Source organism: Caenorhabditis briggsae (assembly GCF_000004555.2).
Source record: "Caenorhabditis briggsae complete genome, chrV, whole genome shotgun sequence".
NCBI lineage: Eukaryota > Metazoa > Nematoda > Chromadorea > Rhabditida > Rhabditidae > Caenorhabditis > Caenorhabditis briggsae.
Genome location: NC_013488.2, coordinates 4,427,459 through 4,445,010, shown reverse-complemented (window position 1 = coordinate 4,445,010; position 17,552 = coordinate 4,427,459). Strand labels below are relative to the sequence as shown.

Below are 17,552 nucleotides of genomic sequence, written 5' to 3'. Positions count from 1 at the left end.
ATGTAGTTGTCGGGAGGGAGAGGATGGGATACAAAACCATGCAGTTTTTGAGAACTCACTCTAGGATGGTGAGTAATCGAGATCACAAAATGAACCGAAAAGGACGGATGACTGGAAATTGGTGATTTCTGGAATTTAAATATCGCTCAACTTCCCTAGATGTGAAAAAAAATTGAGGACCCTTTTTTTACAAAAATTCTTATAGGTTTAACTTAAAATTAAGACTCAATTTCAATACGAAAAGCAACTATTTAAAAAACGCACTGTCCCAAAATCAAGGTCTTTTCAAAATCGGGCCGGCCGCGGACCACCGACGTAAAAGTATGTTAAAATTAACTAAAAAAACTGAAAATCAAAAAAAAATTTTAATGAACTTAAAATCTGATAACTTCCTAATATGTACTGTCCTAACACTTTTTTAATTGAGTGGTCCAAAAATCAGATTCTCACAAGAGCATCGGGTCTCGAAATTAGTCGGAAAATTAGCAGTTATAAGTATTACGTCGAATATCAGTCAGTACTATTGTACTATCCTCGTAAATGATAGAATTTTTAGATTTTTGATTTTGAAAGTTTGAAAATTATTCAAATTTGTCATACATCAAATAATTTTTTTTGAAATTGTTTGTTGGTAAAAATGGCTCTGTATGACGTGAATGAAATTTTACAAATATCGTGGTACTTTGAAAATTATACAGAGCCGAAAGATCTTAAGATCATATAATTATAGGTTTTAAGATTTCTATCACACAAAAGACAAAAAACCAGGAAATGCTGCGGTTTTATACTACACACTCGTAAATTTGCGAAAAATATTGTTATTTTCAAAGGTTTTTTTGTGAATAGGATGCGAAATTTTGAAAAAAAAGATGTGTGTCACTAACTTTTTTCGGGAGCCTGATAAAAATCATAATATTTACCTCTAAAAATTGCTTGTCATGATATCATTTTGTTCGAAGCCTTCATCTTGGAGCATTTCACGAAGCGTATTTGTACAACGAAAAGAAGTTTTTCAGAAAGTTTGGAAATGTTTTTCGACAATCATGTCTGGAATCTTTTGGAGTTGGTGATGTTGAATCAGAATACATAGAACATGCAACCAAGCTCTAAAGTTAACAATGGTCCCTTCAATAGACGGGCCCCTTGGAGCCACCTCGGAACTATGAAACGCGGCACCTTGGAACAATTAACGGGACCTTCTAATAGAGGTTTTTCGGTTTTTTTTTCGATTGACGGGTCAATTTCAGAGTCACAGAGATGTTCGAATTGCCTTTTCAGTATTTTTCGGAATGTCGAAAATTCTGATTTTCAAAATTTAAGAAGTTGGAATTATGAGCTCAGGCAAAGACTCTTCGGAAAATTTGGTGACTTATGGAACTAGCCTCAATTTATTTTTGATGTCCGGCCGCTTTTAGTAAGTTCACCTTTTAGGTTACGGTAGTCGTAATCTGATCGGAAAAAGTACAAAAACTATGTATAAAAAATATTCTGTCTTTTTCGAAACTCGAAATCTGTCTGTTTATAAAGCCAGCAAACAATGGGGTAGCCTCCTTTTCAAATTTATTATCACTGCGTAGTAACAAGGATTAAAGTTTGAGCGTATCAAAAGATTTATGACACATTGTTGTTCCTCGAAAAGTCTCTGAATCATGATAATTCCTTGTTTTCGAAATTATAGGTACAAGTTTCATCAATCATTTTTAATACGAATTGAAATCCAAAAAAAAACAAATTAATCAGAAAATAATGATCTTTGTTGTGGGGGGTGTGACGACACCGCCACCACTGAAGACAGATGTATAGTAATGCCACGTGTTTGAAAACTTTTAATTTTACTTCCGAATAAAAAATTACGGATCTCGGGATTGCATATTATCACGATGAGTCTGAATGAAATTTAATTATCAGAGAAACTTGAAATATTCTAACCCATCAGCTACATGTACCGTAACCCAAGCAAATGAGGTTCCAAAGAATACTATCCAATCGTTTGTGAAATAAGTTGGGACCACGAAATAGGTCACTAGCTCGAGCATAAACACAAATCCTTGGATCAAAGTCTGTTTCAAGAATCGACGATCCCGACTCGACAACTTTTTGAGTGCAGCATCCGTCATTCCAGATTGAAGCTTCTTAGACAGTCGACGGACCCCGTAAACCGTTAGAACATCCAAACAAATAACAATGGAAACGTAAAAACAGTTCTTCAAAAAGTCCCCGTACCATCCGATGAAAGAGCAAAGATCCGAGTTGCTGAATGTCAGAAAACCAATTTTGTCGTCAAAGTAAAAGTGACAGAAATCTGTAAATCAATGTCTTACAAGTTGTTATGAGGATATTTCAAAAACACTCACTTTCATAAAGCACCGTCGCCGATGTCGCATTGTACATCCAGAGTACAATAATGAACACTTTTGTTTTCCGCACACTAAAGGCTCTTTCGTAGAATAGCGGAAACCAAACGGAAATGAATCGGTTCAAAGAAATCGCCAAATGTGTGAGAACGGACAGTTCGTAGGCAAGAAGTAGTAGGTATCCGCATATGTGAGAATAGTGCTTCATGGTTGGTTGGTCCCTGTAAAATTTGGACTACCCGGATCTGATTGTAAAGAAAAAACCGCTAAGAGAGCAAACCATATTTGCGAACACCATGTATTAGATGGGCGTCTATTGCTCCAAAATACCTCCTGAGGGCCCTATTAAAGGGACAATACAATTGGAGGAACCCTTCTATTCTCCCGGTAATTTTTTTTCGAAAGTTTTGTTCAAAACTCCATTAAGGGGATCTTCTATTAAAAGAGCCCTTCTAATACAGGTTATTGAAAATCTTCGCTAGGGAAAATGAGAGATAAAAAATTTTGTTATAAAGAAATGGTCCTGGGTCCAAGGATCCAAGGTACGCGAGGGTACATCGAGTTTTTAGGGTTCATTGGTTTAGAAGGTACATTTAACCTTGAGGTAAGTCTGGAAAGTAAGGGCAAGGGGTTCTGAAAAAAAATAAAGCTAATATACACACCTGAACCAACCACCCATATACATATGACATAAGATCCGGACTAAACCGATCTAGACATTATTTAACCGCGAATACCGTCGGACCCTCTCAAACCCATCTACAGTGTCCAGCTATTATACCATCATCAACTTACAGTAATACCATTGGGCAGAAATAAAGCAGAAAAACTGTCGAATGCATCGCATCTGCTAGCGCCTGATTTGCTGACAAAACTCCGAAGGAATGATTAAAGCTTGCCAATTTCCGGATACTGTAGAAACTGGACCAATTCAGAACTGCACCAACCAAGGAGACAGGCATCAAAACGTATACGATTTGGTTGAAGTCGGCCATGGTTTGGGAAGGAATATGATCACGAAAATAGAGTTATAATACTTATCAGACGTATCCTATTTCAATAACTAAAAAACGCCCAGTCGGATATTATGTAAATCGGGCGGGCACAAGGAATTTCCGTTGTTGTGAGCTGTGCACAGTGTTGTTTATCTTGTTTTTCATGATTTTTTAAACAAAATGGAGACAACTACGAAAAATATTATGTGATTCATTTTATGGATTTCTGGGTACTACATATACAATTTTTGGGATCCGTTTGGAAGCCTAAAAACCAGTGAAGAACTCATCTGACTCATTGAAAAAAACATTCTGATTTTAGAACGTTTTGTAGTGGAAAATATAATTTGTTTTCCGGTTGAACGTTCTCAATTTTTCAACATATTTTTATTAATCACACAGAAAACACAACTTTTGATTCTTTGAAAAACACAAAAGTTAGCCGGTTTTAATAACAGTTATTTTATCTCGACTTTCCACTGACACTTCTTTTGCGCATCTCAAAAAGCGTCTCATTTCGGGGTTGAACAGCATCACGATGATTCTGGAACAATAAAATTGTTATTTCAAACTTCAATAAAAATATTACCCATCCAGAACATGAACCGCAATGAAAGCATAACCGCTTAAAAGGAATATAACCACTTGGTGAAAAACCGTATTTTTCTTGTTTTTTTTTGGGTTTTTTTTTTGTTTTTTTTCTATTTCATTTATGACATTCTTGATTTTTGCAGATGAATTCGTCACAAAATCAATCAATGGTGTAGCGATACTTCGAAAAACAAAATAATGGCCAAAATGTGATCTGTAAACTGTGCGGCAGAAACATAAAGTACCATTCTTCGACCACGACGATGCATCAGCACTTAAACAGTCACCACGAAAAAGAATTGGAAGAAATGGAAAGATCGGTAAGCAGAAAATTAAATATTTTTCGTTGAATTATTTTAATTTTTGAAGAGCTCACAGAGAAAAATTCCCGCTTCTTCAAAAAATCGCTCTGCATTTCCTCTCGCTCACGCAATCTAGTGCAATTGTGGAAAGATTGTTTAGGTGGGAATCGGTTTATAAAAACTGCGTGACCACTTCATTATAGTGTCTGCGGCTCCATCGTTAACAATAGCCGAAGAAACAGGATGAAACCGAAAACTCTTAACCAGCAACTTCTTTGTGCGGCATTGGCCAATTTGGAATAAGATATTAAAGTTTATTTTTCCTCAAAATCTGAGTTTTCTTCAGATCTACGAAGAAGAATAGTCGACGACAGAAGAGTACGAATATGATGACGTACGAACTTTTCGTTGTCGATTTTTGTCGACTTTCAGTCGACGTAATAGTCGACGACAGAAGAGTACTAATATGATGACGAGAATGATGACTCAGAAGGCGTAGAATATTAAGATTCCAGAGAGCATAACGACGATACTTTTGGAAACGATTGGCCCAAATAATGAAACATTAATTCCTAATGCTGAACTTTGTTCTTCTGTTTCTTCCCTTTTTTTTAATTTTGTCGCTTTGAATTTTCTTCTAATTTCCTTGCCATCTTCTGAGACATACTGATTCTCTATTTTGTACCCCCGTTGAAATTAAGTTTTACACTATTTGTTTTTTTATTCATAAAAATAAAGTTGTTACTCTACACAAAAAATAATTTCTTCAAAAAATTAGAAACAAAAAATTCTCGAGGTGAAGTTTTACTTTGAAGTCCGGAAAAGTCGATTTTTCGTCGACTTTTGTCGGTTTTTTGTCGACTTTTGTCGATTTTTCTGTCGTTTTTAAGTCGACGCGAAATCGACAAAAGTCGATTCTTGTCGATTTCTGTCGATTTCCGTCGACGCAAAATCGACAAGAATCGATTTTCTTCGACTTTCGTCGACTGAAAGTCGACAAAAATCGACAACGAAAAGTTCGACAAATAGACTTTTCGAATTGTTGAACGTCGACTGTGTCGATTTTCGAGTCGACTCGGCACTCTAGTTGCGGCCGAAAATTTACTCAAAATTACTGTGCTGTGTCGATTGTTGACAATCGACAAAAATCGACGAAAATCGTTAAAATCGGTGTCGATTTCGTCGACTCGAGCAAAAATCGACATTCAAAAAGTCGACAGAATATCGACTTTCCAAAAGTCGATGAAAGCGAAAATCGACAAAAGTCGATTTTTGTCGATTTTGAATCGACTCAAAATCGACAAGAATCGACGAAAAGTCGACAAAAAAATCGACTTTTGTCGACTTTTGTCGACTTTATTGTCCGAGAGGACTACATGGCCGGTGACCTAGAAACTGCCTGTGGCCGGGGCATGTTTCATGAAAAACAGGCAATTTTCATCGAATTTTCCACTGAAAAACCGTGTTTTTCTTGTTTTTTTTTCTGTTTCATTTATGACATTCTTGCTTATTGCAGATGAATTCGTCACAAAATCAATCTAAAGCGTACTTCGAAAAACAAAATAACGGACAAACTGTGACCTGTAAACTGTGCGGAAGGAGCATAAAGTTCCATTCTTTGACTTTGTTTTTTGTGCATCTCAAGAAGCTTCTGACTTCCGGATTGAACAGCAGAACAACGATTCTGTAACAGAAAAAAGGATTATTGAAAATTCAATAAGATTTACCCATCCAAAACATGAACTGCCACAAAAAAATATTCGCTTGGAAGGTATACAACAATCTGGTCATTTGAGATTTTATCAATTGAACACCACGCAATCAGCTGTATAAGGAAAATTGTTCCTTAAGAGATCGTTTGTTTCAAAAATCGTTTTCCTCGTTCCGAAATAGATTCGTTATTTTTGTTGTTGTTATTCATAGAGAAAAGCCAGATTTCTCGAACTTTGAGGATGGTTAGAATATCGATAACCATAAAAATACAAACCAGAATGATATTCTTTACAAAATCTTTATACCATACCACGTTAACACATAGATCAGTCTCTGTGAGCGCAATTTTGCGACGTTCGTATTTTATTGGACACAAGTCTGCAATTTTAGGAACTCTGAGAATTGTTAATTAGTGAAAAAATTGCCCATATTTACCAAGTAGTGAGAAAACAACTGTGTTCTGAAAAAAAAAACTAAAAAACTAAACTTTTCAAGGACGGTGTCATAAAAGCCGAATAAAATCCAAGATCCTCCAATCATCAAATTCGTAGTCTTTATACTAAAAACTGAAGAATACTTAAATGGTCTCAATAAAGCACAAAAACGATTACACAGGGTTGCAATCTGACGGACTGGCCGGCGGGCCGGCCCAGCCCGGCCCGCCGGCCGGGCTGGCCCGAGGGAAAAAAACCAGGGCCCGGCCCGGCCCGGCCGGCCGGCAATTAATTAATATTTGAACGCGCGCCATTTTTATTTGCAACGATGCTCCGATATGACGAGGCGCGCATTGTTTAGCAATTGTTTAATTGTTTAGCATTGTTTAGCATTGTTTAGAAAAAGATTCGAATACCCCGGACTGTACTCAGCAGCACTTTTCGTTTTTTCGATTGTTCCCAGTGAAGCCATGTGTGAGACTACGTTCAGCACTGCGTCGTTTTTGTTAGATAAAACAAGAACAAGATTACTGTACAAGCGTGTGGAGATGGTCGTTCTGGGTTTGCAAATAGCCACGAAACTTCCACACTGGCTCGACTGATTCTCTCACTAATTGTAGTGATTTTTCTAGTTAATTTTATGTTACATTTCTGTCTTTTTTGTTGGATTGGTTGATATGAGCTTTATTTTCTCCCCCGGTTTCCATTTCTTTGTTTCCCCTTGTTCATTTATACGGTTTTTACATTGTTATGCTACTTGTTAAGAAATAAATTCAAATAATTCTTCAATAATTTCTGTTTTTTCTTAAATTCGAACGGGCCGAACCGGCCGAACCGGCCGGGCCGGGCCGGAGAAAAAATAATCTCGGCCCGGCCCGGCCGGTTGCAACCCTGCGATTACAGGAAATGATGAAAATGGGAAACAACGGTTAACTGGTAACAGTGACCACTCAGAAAAGCGTGAATGGGAGAAAAATCTTTCATGGTTCGAGAATATCTGAAAATCGGAATTTAATTATCCTCAATTGCTTCTAAGTTTACAGAAGAATCATTGGACAACCATAGAATAACTGATTTGCACAAAAAAAACGCATCAGCTAAAACTTGATTTGCTGATAAATAGCCAAAAGAGTGTTTCATTGACTTTAATTTTAGGAAGCTATATAAAACGGCCGAATTAACTATAAACCCAACAATAACTGTCTGAAATAATTAAATTCATGAAGAAACGTTAGACTGCCTTACCGGCAAAACTAAAAAATGGTTCGGCTGAATTCAAAATCCATAGAAACCACCTTACGGGTTTTCTCAAATATAGTTTTGAAGACGAAATGAGAAGTTGGGTCCAGACAGAAATTGGAAAAGGTATATGGAAATTAATTTCAATTCTGTTCTGTGTTTTCGAGATGTACAATATTGAAAATAGGAATTTCTTGGAAGAAGAAAATTGAACACGTGAAAAATGTTGATTAACAAAAATCGACGTTCTTGATCATCAACAGCGTTAGGATTCGTTTTGTTTTTTCGTCCGCAGGCGGTGCTTATTCCAATAAACTGAAAAAAAACATCACAATGGAAATCTTTATTTTTACATTTTTAAAATATAAAAATTGATGTTATTAACTTTTATCAGATGTACAAAGTAATTCAAAATACACAACATTTGATTGTTCGAAACACACAGATGTTAGACCGTTGTATTCACAGAAATATTAACCTGATTTCGGATGGGTTTATTTTTTGTGCATCCCAAAAAGCTTCTGATTTCCGGGTTGAACATCAACACAATGATTCTGTAACAGAATAACTTATTTTTAAAATTCAAGGTAAAAGTTACCCATCCAAAACATGAACTAGAGTAAAAGCGTAACCGCTTAAAAGGAATATAACAACTTTGTTACTCGTGATTTTATCAATCGAAAACCAAGTAATCAGCTCCACCATAAAAACAATTCCTTGAGAAACGGTTTGTTTCAAAAATCTCCTTTCTCGTTCCGAAATTGATTCGTTGTTTTTGTTTTTATTATTCACAGAGAATAGTCGGACTTTTCGAACTTTTATCACTGTCATGATATCGATTATCATAAAAATACAAACCACAATGCTATTCTTCACAAAGTCTCCATACCATACAATATTATCACATAGATCAGTATCATCGTAAGCAAGTATACGACGTTGAGGGTCGTATTTCATAGGACACACGTCTGAAACAAATTTCGAGAATTCTGAATTACTCGGAGAATCTGGGCAACTTTTGGAGAAGTAGAGAGCGCTTTGATCCGGACAAACTTTTTTTCGCCCTCACCTGGACCAAGCCTTGTTAGAAAAGTAAAGTGAACCGATCGGCCCAAAGTTAGGAAGAGGTTGAGTCAAAATAACACAGGGCGCAGAGGGGATAAAATGAACAAAACTTACACACAAAGAAGTATCTATTAACTGCGCCAAGTATAATCCAATTTACAGAAATCATCCAACAAGTATTCTTTATACTGAACACCGAAGAATACTTTAATGGCATCCATACAGCACAAAACCGATTACAGGAAATGATGAAATGAAAAACAACGGATAACTGATAACAGTGGCCACTCAGAAAAGCGTGAATGGGAGAAAAATCTTTCATGATTCGTGAATCTCTGAAAATTAAAGTTCGATTTCCTCTCAATCACTTTTGAATTTACAGAAGAATCATTGGACCACCATAGAATAACTTATTTGCACAAAGAATCGCATCAGCTAACGCTTGATTTGCTGATAAATAGCCAAAAGAGTGTTTCATTGACTTTAATTTTAGGAAGCTATATAAAACGGCCGAATTAACTATAAACCCAACAATAACTGTCTGAAATTGATAATATTCCTAGAGAAACATTGGTCCAACTCACAGGCAAAAGCAAAAAGACAGTTCGGACAAATTCGAAATCCATGGAAATTACTTTACTGGTTTTCTAGAAATAAAGTTCTGAGGAAGAAGTGAGAGATCGAGTCCAGACTCAAAATGAAAAACACAGGTCTAAGGAAACCAATTTCGATTCGCTTTTTTGGTTTTCTCGACAAGCAGATTTCGAAATTTGGAATTTCTTGGAAGTAATTGTCGAGAAAACAAAAATCACAGAACATGAGAACCGCATCGACTAATAGTTTCGATAGAAATTCTGATTCGTGAGAAAATTATTATTATCAAGGTTCGCTGTTCCTGATAATCAACTGCGGGATTACTGTAATTTGTATGAGCTGATAGCCGGAAATTCTTTTTTTAATGACTTTCTTCAGTCAGTGTGATTTCCTGAGACCAATCTTGGACAATTATAGATTTTGTCTAGTTCACAGGAGGTTCCTCTTTCAATAAGAATGAAGAGAATCTTGGTGGAAATCATTATTTTTGCATTTTCTTTTTTTAAAGACTGCTGTATTTTTATTTTGTCTGTACAGATAAATTCATAGAAATTCATAAAACATAGGGAAGTTGAGTGGGCCAATTTAGAACAAGTTTTGCCAAGTGTGTCCCCCCTCTCTCACTAGTCAGGAGTCTTGTTGGTTTGGGCAAGCTCTCGGCGAAAATTGTTTCTTTCAGTTGATAAGTTTGGATTTTGATAGATTTTTAAGAATTTTATTATCTACACTCAAAACTAGAAAAAAACAATTTTTGATTTTTCGAAAGAAATAAATGTTTTATCAGTACCACACAGCTATGTATGAAACACTACAATTGATTATTCAAACACACAAATGTTAGATCGGTTTAGTCACAGAAACATAAATCTGACTTTCAATGGGTTTATTTTTTGTGCATCCCAAGAAGCTTCTGATTTCCGGGTTGAACAACAACACAACAATCCTTCAAAAAGACAATTGTATATTTATAATTCAATACCAATTTACCCATCCAAACTCTTTACGCTGGAACTCTATAGTAAACACAACTTACACATAAGCATGTATAAATTGATTAATAAACATAGAAGCCAAGTTCCTCCAATCATCCGACAAGTATTTTTTATACTAAAAACTGAAGAATATTTTAATGGTACCCATACTCAGCAAATTTTTGGCACATGTGCCGCTACTTGGGGCACCGGTGCCGCTGCAACGCGGTAATCGTGCCCGGGGGGTCGGGGCACGCATGCATTTGGCGTGCCGTTGCCGTGCCGTATCCGTGCTCATGTGTGCGGTTTTTTGAATTTTTTTTCTCGAAATCGGGTGAATTTTATCGATTTTTCTTAAATCAAACAGTTTATTTGATTAGGAATGCAACAACAACAAAAAAACAACGATGAGAAAATTCAAAAATGTAGAGAATATTGCGCAGATTGTGTTGAAGATGGCGGCGACATTAAGATTCCTCCTCCTCTTCTCCAGCTTCGTGGGCTTTGCTCTTGGCAATGTGTCTCTGAAAGAATGTTAAAGATTATTGTCGAAACAAATTGGATGGAAACTCACTTTTCTTCTTGCGAAGTATCCTTGTGAAGATCCATCGGCAATTATGAATGTTCCTAGACGAAGCTCTTTGCTGAAAATAATTTATTTGTTAAATGAAAAGATTACAGATAACTTACAGAGCATTTTTAAATTGAGCTCGAAACGTATTAGTTTTGAACGATTTTTTAGCAGACGAAACTTGGACGAATTTCTTCTTTTTAGCCTCTTCGGTGGCATAGTTCTTCAACAATCTAACCCCAATGATACGAGCGGTGGTGCTCCATTAATAACCGACATCATTCCATCGAGTCGATCCATAGAGTTTTCTGATAGTCCCTCTGAGAGCACAAAGTTGATGTAGCAGGAAATTCGAATATCAGAGTCTTGAATTTCTCTTCTTTCGTAGTTCATCATTGGTAAGAGACAATCATAATCGACATCTTCCAAGTTTTAACCGAAATCCACCTGACCTGAAAACATAGGAACTACCAATAACCTTTCAAAAATTTTTGAACACTGTCATTTCAAAATAGTTCAGTTTTTCACATCTCGGTCACTTACTCATTTCATTTGTAGCTTTTTTTTCCTAGTTGCTGGTCGTAAACTACTTTCTTCTTCTTCAGTATCCTTCCACAGTTCGAAATCTTCATTTCTCGACTCCATAACTGAAAAGATTTTCGATGTTACTATTACTTGAGAATTTCCCAACTCACCGATTTTCTTCCGGTGTCTTTTCCAACGCGACATCTGCTACGGCTACTGTCTGAAAACTAAAAAGTGATACATTTCATGACTTTCGAACGAAAAAGACAAAAAAAAACAAATTTAAATAACATAAAACAATAAAAAATACATAAATGTATGATTATAAATCGAAAGCTAATCAATTTCGAAACTCCATGTATAGACACGAGATGCGCAGATGGTTCAAGAAGGGGCACGGCAACGGCACGGAAGGGGCACGGTAGCGGCCCGCTAGGGACACGGGTGCGGTGTTCCACGGGCACTTTGAACGCGGCACCGTGCCGTTTGGATGCGGATCCTGTGCCGCTCTGTGCCTAGCGTGCCGAAAATTTGCTGAGTATAGCACAAAAACGGTTACACGAAATGATAAAATGGAAAACAACGGATAACCGATAACAGTGATAATCCAGAAAACCATGAAAATAGGAAAAATCTTTCATGATTCGAGAATCTCTGAAATTCCAAATTCAAAATTTTCTAATAAATTTTATGTTCACAGAAGAATCATTGGACAACCATAAAATAAATTAGTTGTGCAAACAATCGCATCAGCTAAAGTTGATTTGCTGATAAATACCCAAAAGAGAATTTCATTGACTTTAATTTTAGGAAGTTATAAAAAACGGCCCAATTAATTATAAACCCAATGATGACTGTCTGAAATATGTAGTTACTTCCATTGAGAAACGTGTTTCCAACTTGCCGGCAAACCCAAGAAAACCGTTCGGCTGAATTCAAAATCCATAGAAATCGTTTTAAGTTTTTGAGGTTTTGGATTCGGGAGACAGGTGTGAAACAAGTATAGACTCAAGCTGTTGAAAAAATATAAATGGAAAACAAATTATAAGATGGGAAACAAAAATTGTTTTCGTTAATTAAACAAGTGTTCGTTGACTTTCGAGAAAACTAACTTCCTGGTGAAACAGAGATTTTGCGCACGTCCGATTCTCCAGTGACTTGAATATTGTTCTGACTTGGCTGGTGTATTTTACGTGCGCAGCCAATTCGAAGAGGAGAGTTCATGCTCACAAAAAGTCATTATGGATTCCGCAGAGTCAGGCGGTTTCGATATGATTTATTATTTTTTATCAGTAACACTCTGGAAATCATAAAACACAACATTTTATTATTCAAAATGCACAAATTTTATCCCGTTTTGGCCACAGAAGTATTAACTAGGTTTACCATGGATTTATTTTTTGTGCATCTCAAGAAGGTTCTGATTTCCGGGTTTAACAGAAGCACAATGATTCTGTAACAAAAGAATTGTTTATTTATAATTTTATACAAAACTACCCATCCAAAACATGAACTGCGATAAAAGCATAGCCGCTCAGAAGAAAAATAATAACTTGGTTACTTGTGATTTTGGCAATTGAAAACCAAGTTATCAACTCCATCATGAAAATTGTTCCTTGAGAGATGGTTTGTTTCAAGAATCTTTTCTCTCGTTCCGAAATTGATTCGTTATTTTTGTTTCTGTTACCAGCAGCGAAAAGCCGAACTTTTCGAACTTTAATTACAGTAACAATATCGATTATTATAAAAATACAAACCACGATGCTATTCTTCAAAAAAACTCTATACCATGCCACATTACCACATAGCTCAGTCGCAGTGAACGCAATTGCGCGACGTTTGTCGTCGTATTTGATTTGACACACGTCTGAAATTGCACGAATTTTGAGGATTCTGTATTAGTGAGAAAACAGTAAGTTTCTGCCTAACGCCTCATCATACTTTTCAATGGATCGTCATGAAATTTGAGAATTCTGAATAACTCGGTAAATGTGGGCGCTTTTGAAGGGGTGGTGTCATAATTGTGTGGAATATACTAAACACCACTTACACACAAACAAGAATCCATTGCTTGAGCCAAGTAGAATCCAAATGGTACAGATCATCCAGCAAGTATGCTTTACACTAAAAACGGAAGAATACTTCAAGGGCATCCATACAGCACAAAAACGATTACAGGAAATGATGAAATGGGAAACTACGGATAACTCGTAACTGTATAAACTCAAAAAACCATGAATGTGAGAAAAATCTTTCATGATTCGTGAATCTCTGAAAATTCAAAATAACATTTTCTCAATCACTTTTTTGGTTTACATAAGAATCATTGGACAAGAGTAAAATAAATGAGTTGTACAAAGAATCGCATCAGCTAAAGCTTGATTTGCTGATAAGTAGCCAAAAGAATGTATCATTGACTTCAATTTTAGGAAGCTATAAAAAACGGCCCAATTAACTATAAACCCAATGATGACTGTCTGGAATAATTATATGCATAGAGAAACGATAGTCCAACTTACCGGCAAAATCAGAAAAACCGTTCGGCTGAATTCAAAATCCATAGAAATAATTTTGTTTTCGAGCTTTGGGGGTTCCGGAGCCAAGTGTGGAATGAGTCCAGACTCAAGAGTAAAATAACAAGAATATGGAAAACAAGTTCGAGATTTTCACCTTTTCTTAATTAAAAACGGGGGTTGTTGGTTAAGTTTTTCGTTAATTACATTGTGTTAATTAATTTCTTCATTCACCGAATGGTATGCTACTTCTTGAGATTACAATTTAACAAAATATTGGATGATGATATTGTAACAGGGAACGCGGGTAGTTAGTTATTGTTGCAGTTTATCAAAAGAAAAGATTAAGATCACAGTTTGACAGCCTGTATTTAGAAGCCTCTGACGAAGACTTAACTGTTGCTTAGTAGAAAAAATAATTATTTCAATCTCGTTGTCTTTTCTCGCAACTATTTTCAGAAAATCGAAACCGCCTATTTCCTGTGGACAAAAAAGATTTCATTAGTCGGAAAACGAAATGTGTGATGCTCGGCTAGTTTCACAGCTTCATCATGTGTTCTTCAATGATGACGTCTGTATCCTATAATTCTTGCAGAATAACAACAACCTGATATCGGGATAGATAACTATCATGCATAACCTGAAAGTATTCTTCGGGTTTTTTTACAAAATACATTTTGTCCCCACCCATCCAACACATGAACTGTGCAATATGCAAACGTGGTTGAAAAGAAGAAAACAGTGGGATCGTTTGTCAATTGTAGTATGAAAAAATAAGACGACAACTCCAATACAAAAATTATGCTTTGGACAATGATCTGCTTTAAAAATCGCTTTTCCCTGTTCGAAATTTTCTCCTGTACATTACTTCCAATTCCAATGGATACTCTCGTTTTTCGAACTCCAATTAGGGTTACTACATCGAAGATAACTAATAGGAATAGACTAATCAAGTTTTTCAATAGATCACCATATAAGGCTACATATCCACAAGTTTCAGTTTGGCCAAAAGTTAAAGAATATGATGATGGATCGTAAATTATATCGCAGAGATCTGAAATTTATGTTCTATGACCCATATGGTAAGGAGCGGAAAAAAGTAACCCACATTCATAAAACCAGAAATTTAGGCTTACAAAAATCACCCAAATAATTACAATTATAACAATTGTGTTTCTGGTATTAAAAACTTTCGAATAATCCCTTGGAATCCATACAGCGCAAACTCGATTGATAGATATTGCTAAATGAGTGTACAGGGATAATTCATAACATCCTAGGATAATGAAACCCAGGTGGTTTGCGTTTCGTTGAAGAAGAGACTGATTTCTTAAATGAAGTTCAGTGGAGCGCACTTGCTAGATAGACTTACAGTAATATCATTGGACAGAAAAAGAATAAAAATGCGGTAGAGTGAATTGCATCTGCCAGCGATTGACTTGCGGATAGGTAGCCAAAAGAGTGTCGAAAACTTCTTAATCTGAGCAAACTTTGGAAAACAAACCAATTGGTGAAAAATCCCAAAAGAGACATCTGGAAAAATAAATTCTGAAATTTTTTTCCAGTTTTCACTTACCGGAAACAAAGCGAACGCAGTTTGAGAAAAATCGTCCATTTTGAAATGATGGCAAAGAAAAATGAATTTGAAAAGATTTTTGGCACTATTTATCAAAACCAACAATTAATACATTTGGGACTTGTCTGGAACGTAAACCATACAAGGAATTTTCATGAGGTAAACAAAAGTGAAACTTAAACGTCACTAGATGAGCGCAAATTGAGTAGAATCTAGGCTCGAATGAAAAATAACCACATTAGCTTTTTCAAAATTCTCATAGACGCTTATAATTTTGAGCACATGACTCGTAGTTATCACACTGTAATTATAACGTCTAGAGCATACCAAAAGAATCAATTTGGCTCTCTTCTGCTTTTAATCGTTCGAAAACTACCAAAAAAGCTTCCAAGCACAAATTGACCTTTATACTTTTCCCGCCCAACTCTTATTATCAGTTTTTGTTTATTTGAATTATGCCAATATGTATATGTACAAGTGCTTGGCATTTTTAGACGGAAACTTTGATATGATTCATAAACACGGAAATTGAATTTTCTATACATAAATTAAAATTATAAACCTGCATGGGCCAGAAAAGATAGTCGCGGTACCTCCAAAACACAGATTCGAGGTTGGACGGCTCGTTGTCTGCTCGTCGTCCGCTCATCGTCCCCTGCTTATTCGCTTGTTGCCCACTTCTTGTCCGCTAGTTGTCCGCTGATTGTCCGCTGATTGCCCGCTGATTGCCCGCTTGTGCTCCTCTATCTCCCAAGTTATAAATTTCGATAGAAAGATCAGAAAAAACACGAATATCTCGGATGCATGATTACTCTCAGGAATTTGAATTAGTCCATTAAAAAAATCAAATCAAACATCTAAATTTTTGTTGATCAAAACGTGTATAACTCTGAAATTCATACATTCTAATACAAAAAAGTCTCGCTGCACTTTTGAATCTGTGCAACCATTGTTTTTCATTCGAAACCATAGAAAGGAGTTCAAAATAAAATCATTACTCTACCACCATGAAAACTGCTCTTCTTTTCTTGACTCTCATCGCTTGCTGTGATGCTCAATTCAGCCCCGATTCTCAAAAACAAATCGCCGATACTCATAACAAGCTGAGATCTTCAATTGCCAAAGGTTTTATGAAATTTAACAATTGTCGTGCAATTATTTTTTAGAAATGGGACTCTTCACTAGCATCTTCGGCTCAAGACTGCGCTAGATTGTGTCCATTGGGTTATCATCACGTTTCTGCTGATGAAATTGGAAGGAACATCTATTTTTGCTGGGACTATGAAACAGGAAGTTATGACTCTTATGGAGTTAATGCTACCAACTATTGGCAAAACGAGTTACAAGAGTCCTTCTAACGTTTTTCGCTAAGGCACTGAAATAATAAAAAATCGCACTGAAATAAGAACACATCCAAATGGCTTGGGCCGAAACTGGATCCGTGGGTTGCGGAATTAAACTTGCGGACCTGTTCCAACAATGGACCACAAGTTCTTAACTGTTATGGTTTGCGACTACAATGCCCAGTGTGTATTATTGATTATAGTTTGCAAAAATAGTCGAAACTTTCCAGAGATCTAGGACATACCTGCTCGGCGTGCCCACCACATACACAGTGCTAGGAAGACTCGGGACTCTGTGATTGAGTTTCTTGTAATTTTAGTAAAATTTTATTTTTGCAACATCTATTTTTCACAAAAAGTCCGGTCTCCGTTTCAGTAGACTGCGTCCGGCAGCTTCCAAAACATAAAAAAGATCATTAACCATAATTTCGCATAATCACCCATGATGTGTCCCAAGCAGCCTCGGTAGCTTCTGGTCCGCTGTTAATCAGATTGTTGTCCGCTAGTTGTCCGCTTCTCGTCCGCTGCTTGTTGTCCACTTGTAGTCCACCATATCATTAGCTATAAACTTTGATTGAAAGATCAGAAAACAATTATTCATAGGATGCATGATTCATATCTCATACATTTGAAGCCTTCTATCAGACGTACTCTCAATCGGACAGACAATAAAATCAAACAACCAAACTACAATTTTCAGAGGACATTTGCCCTCAGCGTTGATCAGATTATCACCAAACTTCACTGTATTCCTCATTCCTAGAAA

The 17,552-nt window shown here is 36.3% G+C and overlaps 3 protein-coding genes across 3 annotated transcripts; all 3 read right to left on the bottom strand.

Moving 5' to 3' along the window:
- Window positions 1-1,732: 1,732 nt before the first annotated feature.
- Cbr-srx-66 lies at window positions 1,733-3,349 on the bottom strand (the record flags this gene model as incomplete). The annotated part of the gene is made up of 4 exons (XM_045236929.1): window positions 1,733-1,886; window positions 1,930-2,302; window positions 2,355-2,575; window positions 3,150-3,349. 4 exons carry the CDS (start codon window positions 3,347-3,349, stop codon window positions 1,733-1,735), a joined length of 948 nt encoding a protein of 315 aa, XP_045091796.1.
- Window positions 3,350-8,076: 4,727 nt separating this feature from the next.
- On the bottom strand, window positions 8,077-9,015 carry CBG01280 (the record flags this gene model as incomplete). Its single annotated transcript, XM_002635997.2, has 3 exons — window positions 8,077-8,182; window positions 8,227-8,596; window positions 8,808-9,015. 3 exons carry the CDS (start codon window positions 9,013-9,015, stop codon window positions 8,077-8,079), a joined length of 684 nt encoding a protein of 227 aa, XP_002636043.2.
- Window positions 9,016-12,847: 3,832 nt separating this feature from the next.
- CBG01282 lies at window positions 12,848-15,482 on the bottom strand (the record flags this gene model as incomplete). Its single annotated transcript, XM_045236928.1, has 7 exons — window positions 12,848-13,221; window positions 13,405-13,625; window positions 13,671-13,831; window positions 14,542-14,921; window positions 14,976-15,196; window positions 15,240-15,400; window positions 15,444-15,482. The coding sequence occupies 7 exons, from the start codon at window positions 15,480-15,482 to the stop codon at window positions 12,848-12,850; spliced, it is 1,557 nt and encodes a 518-aa protein (XP_045091797.1).
- Window positions 15,483-17,552: the final 2,070 nt, after the last annotated feature.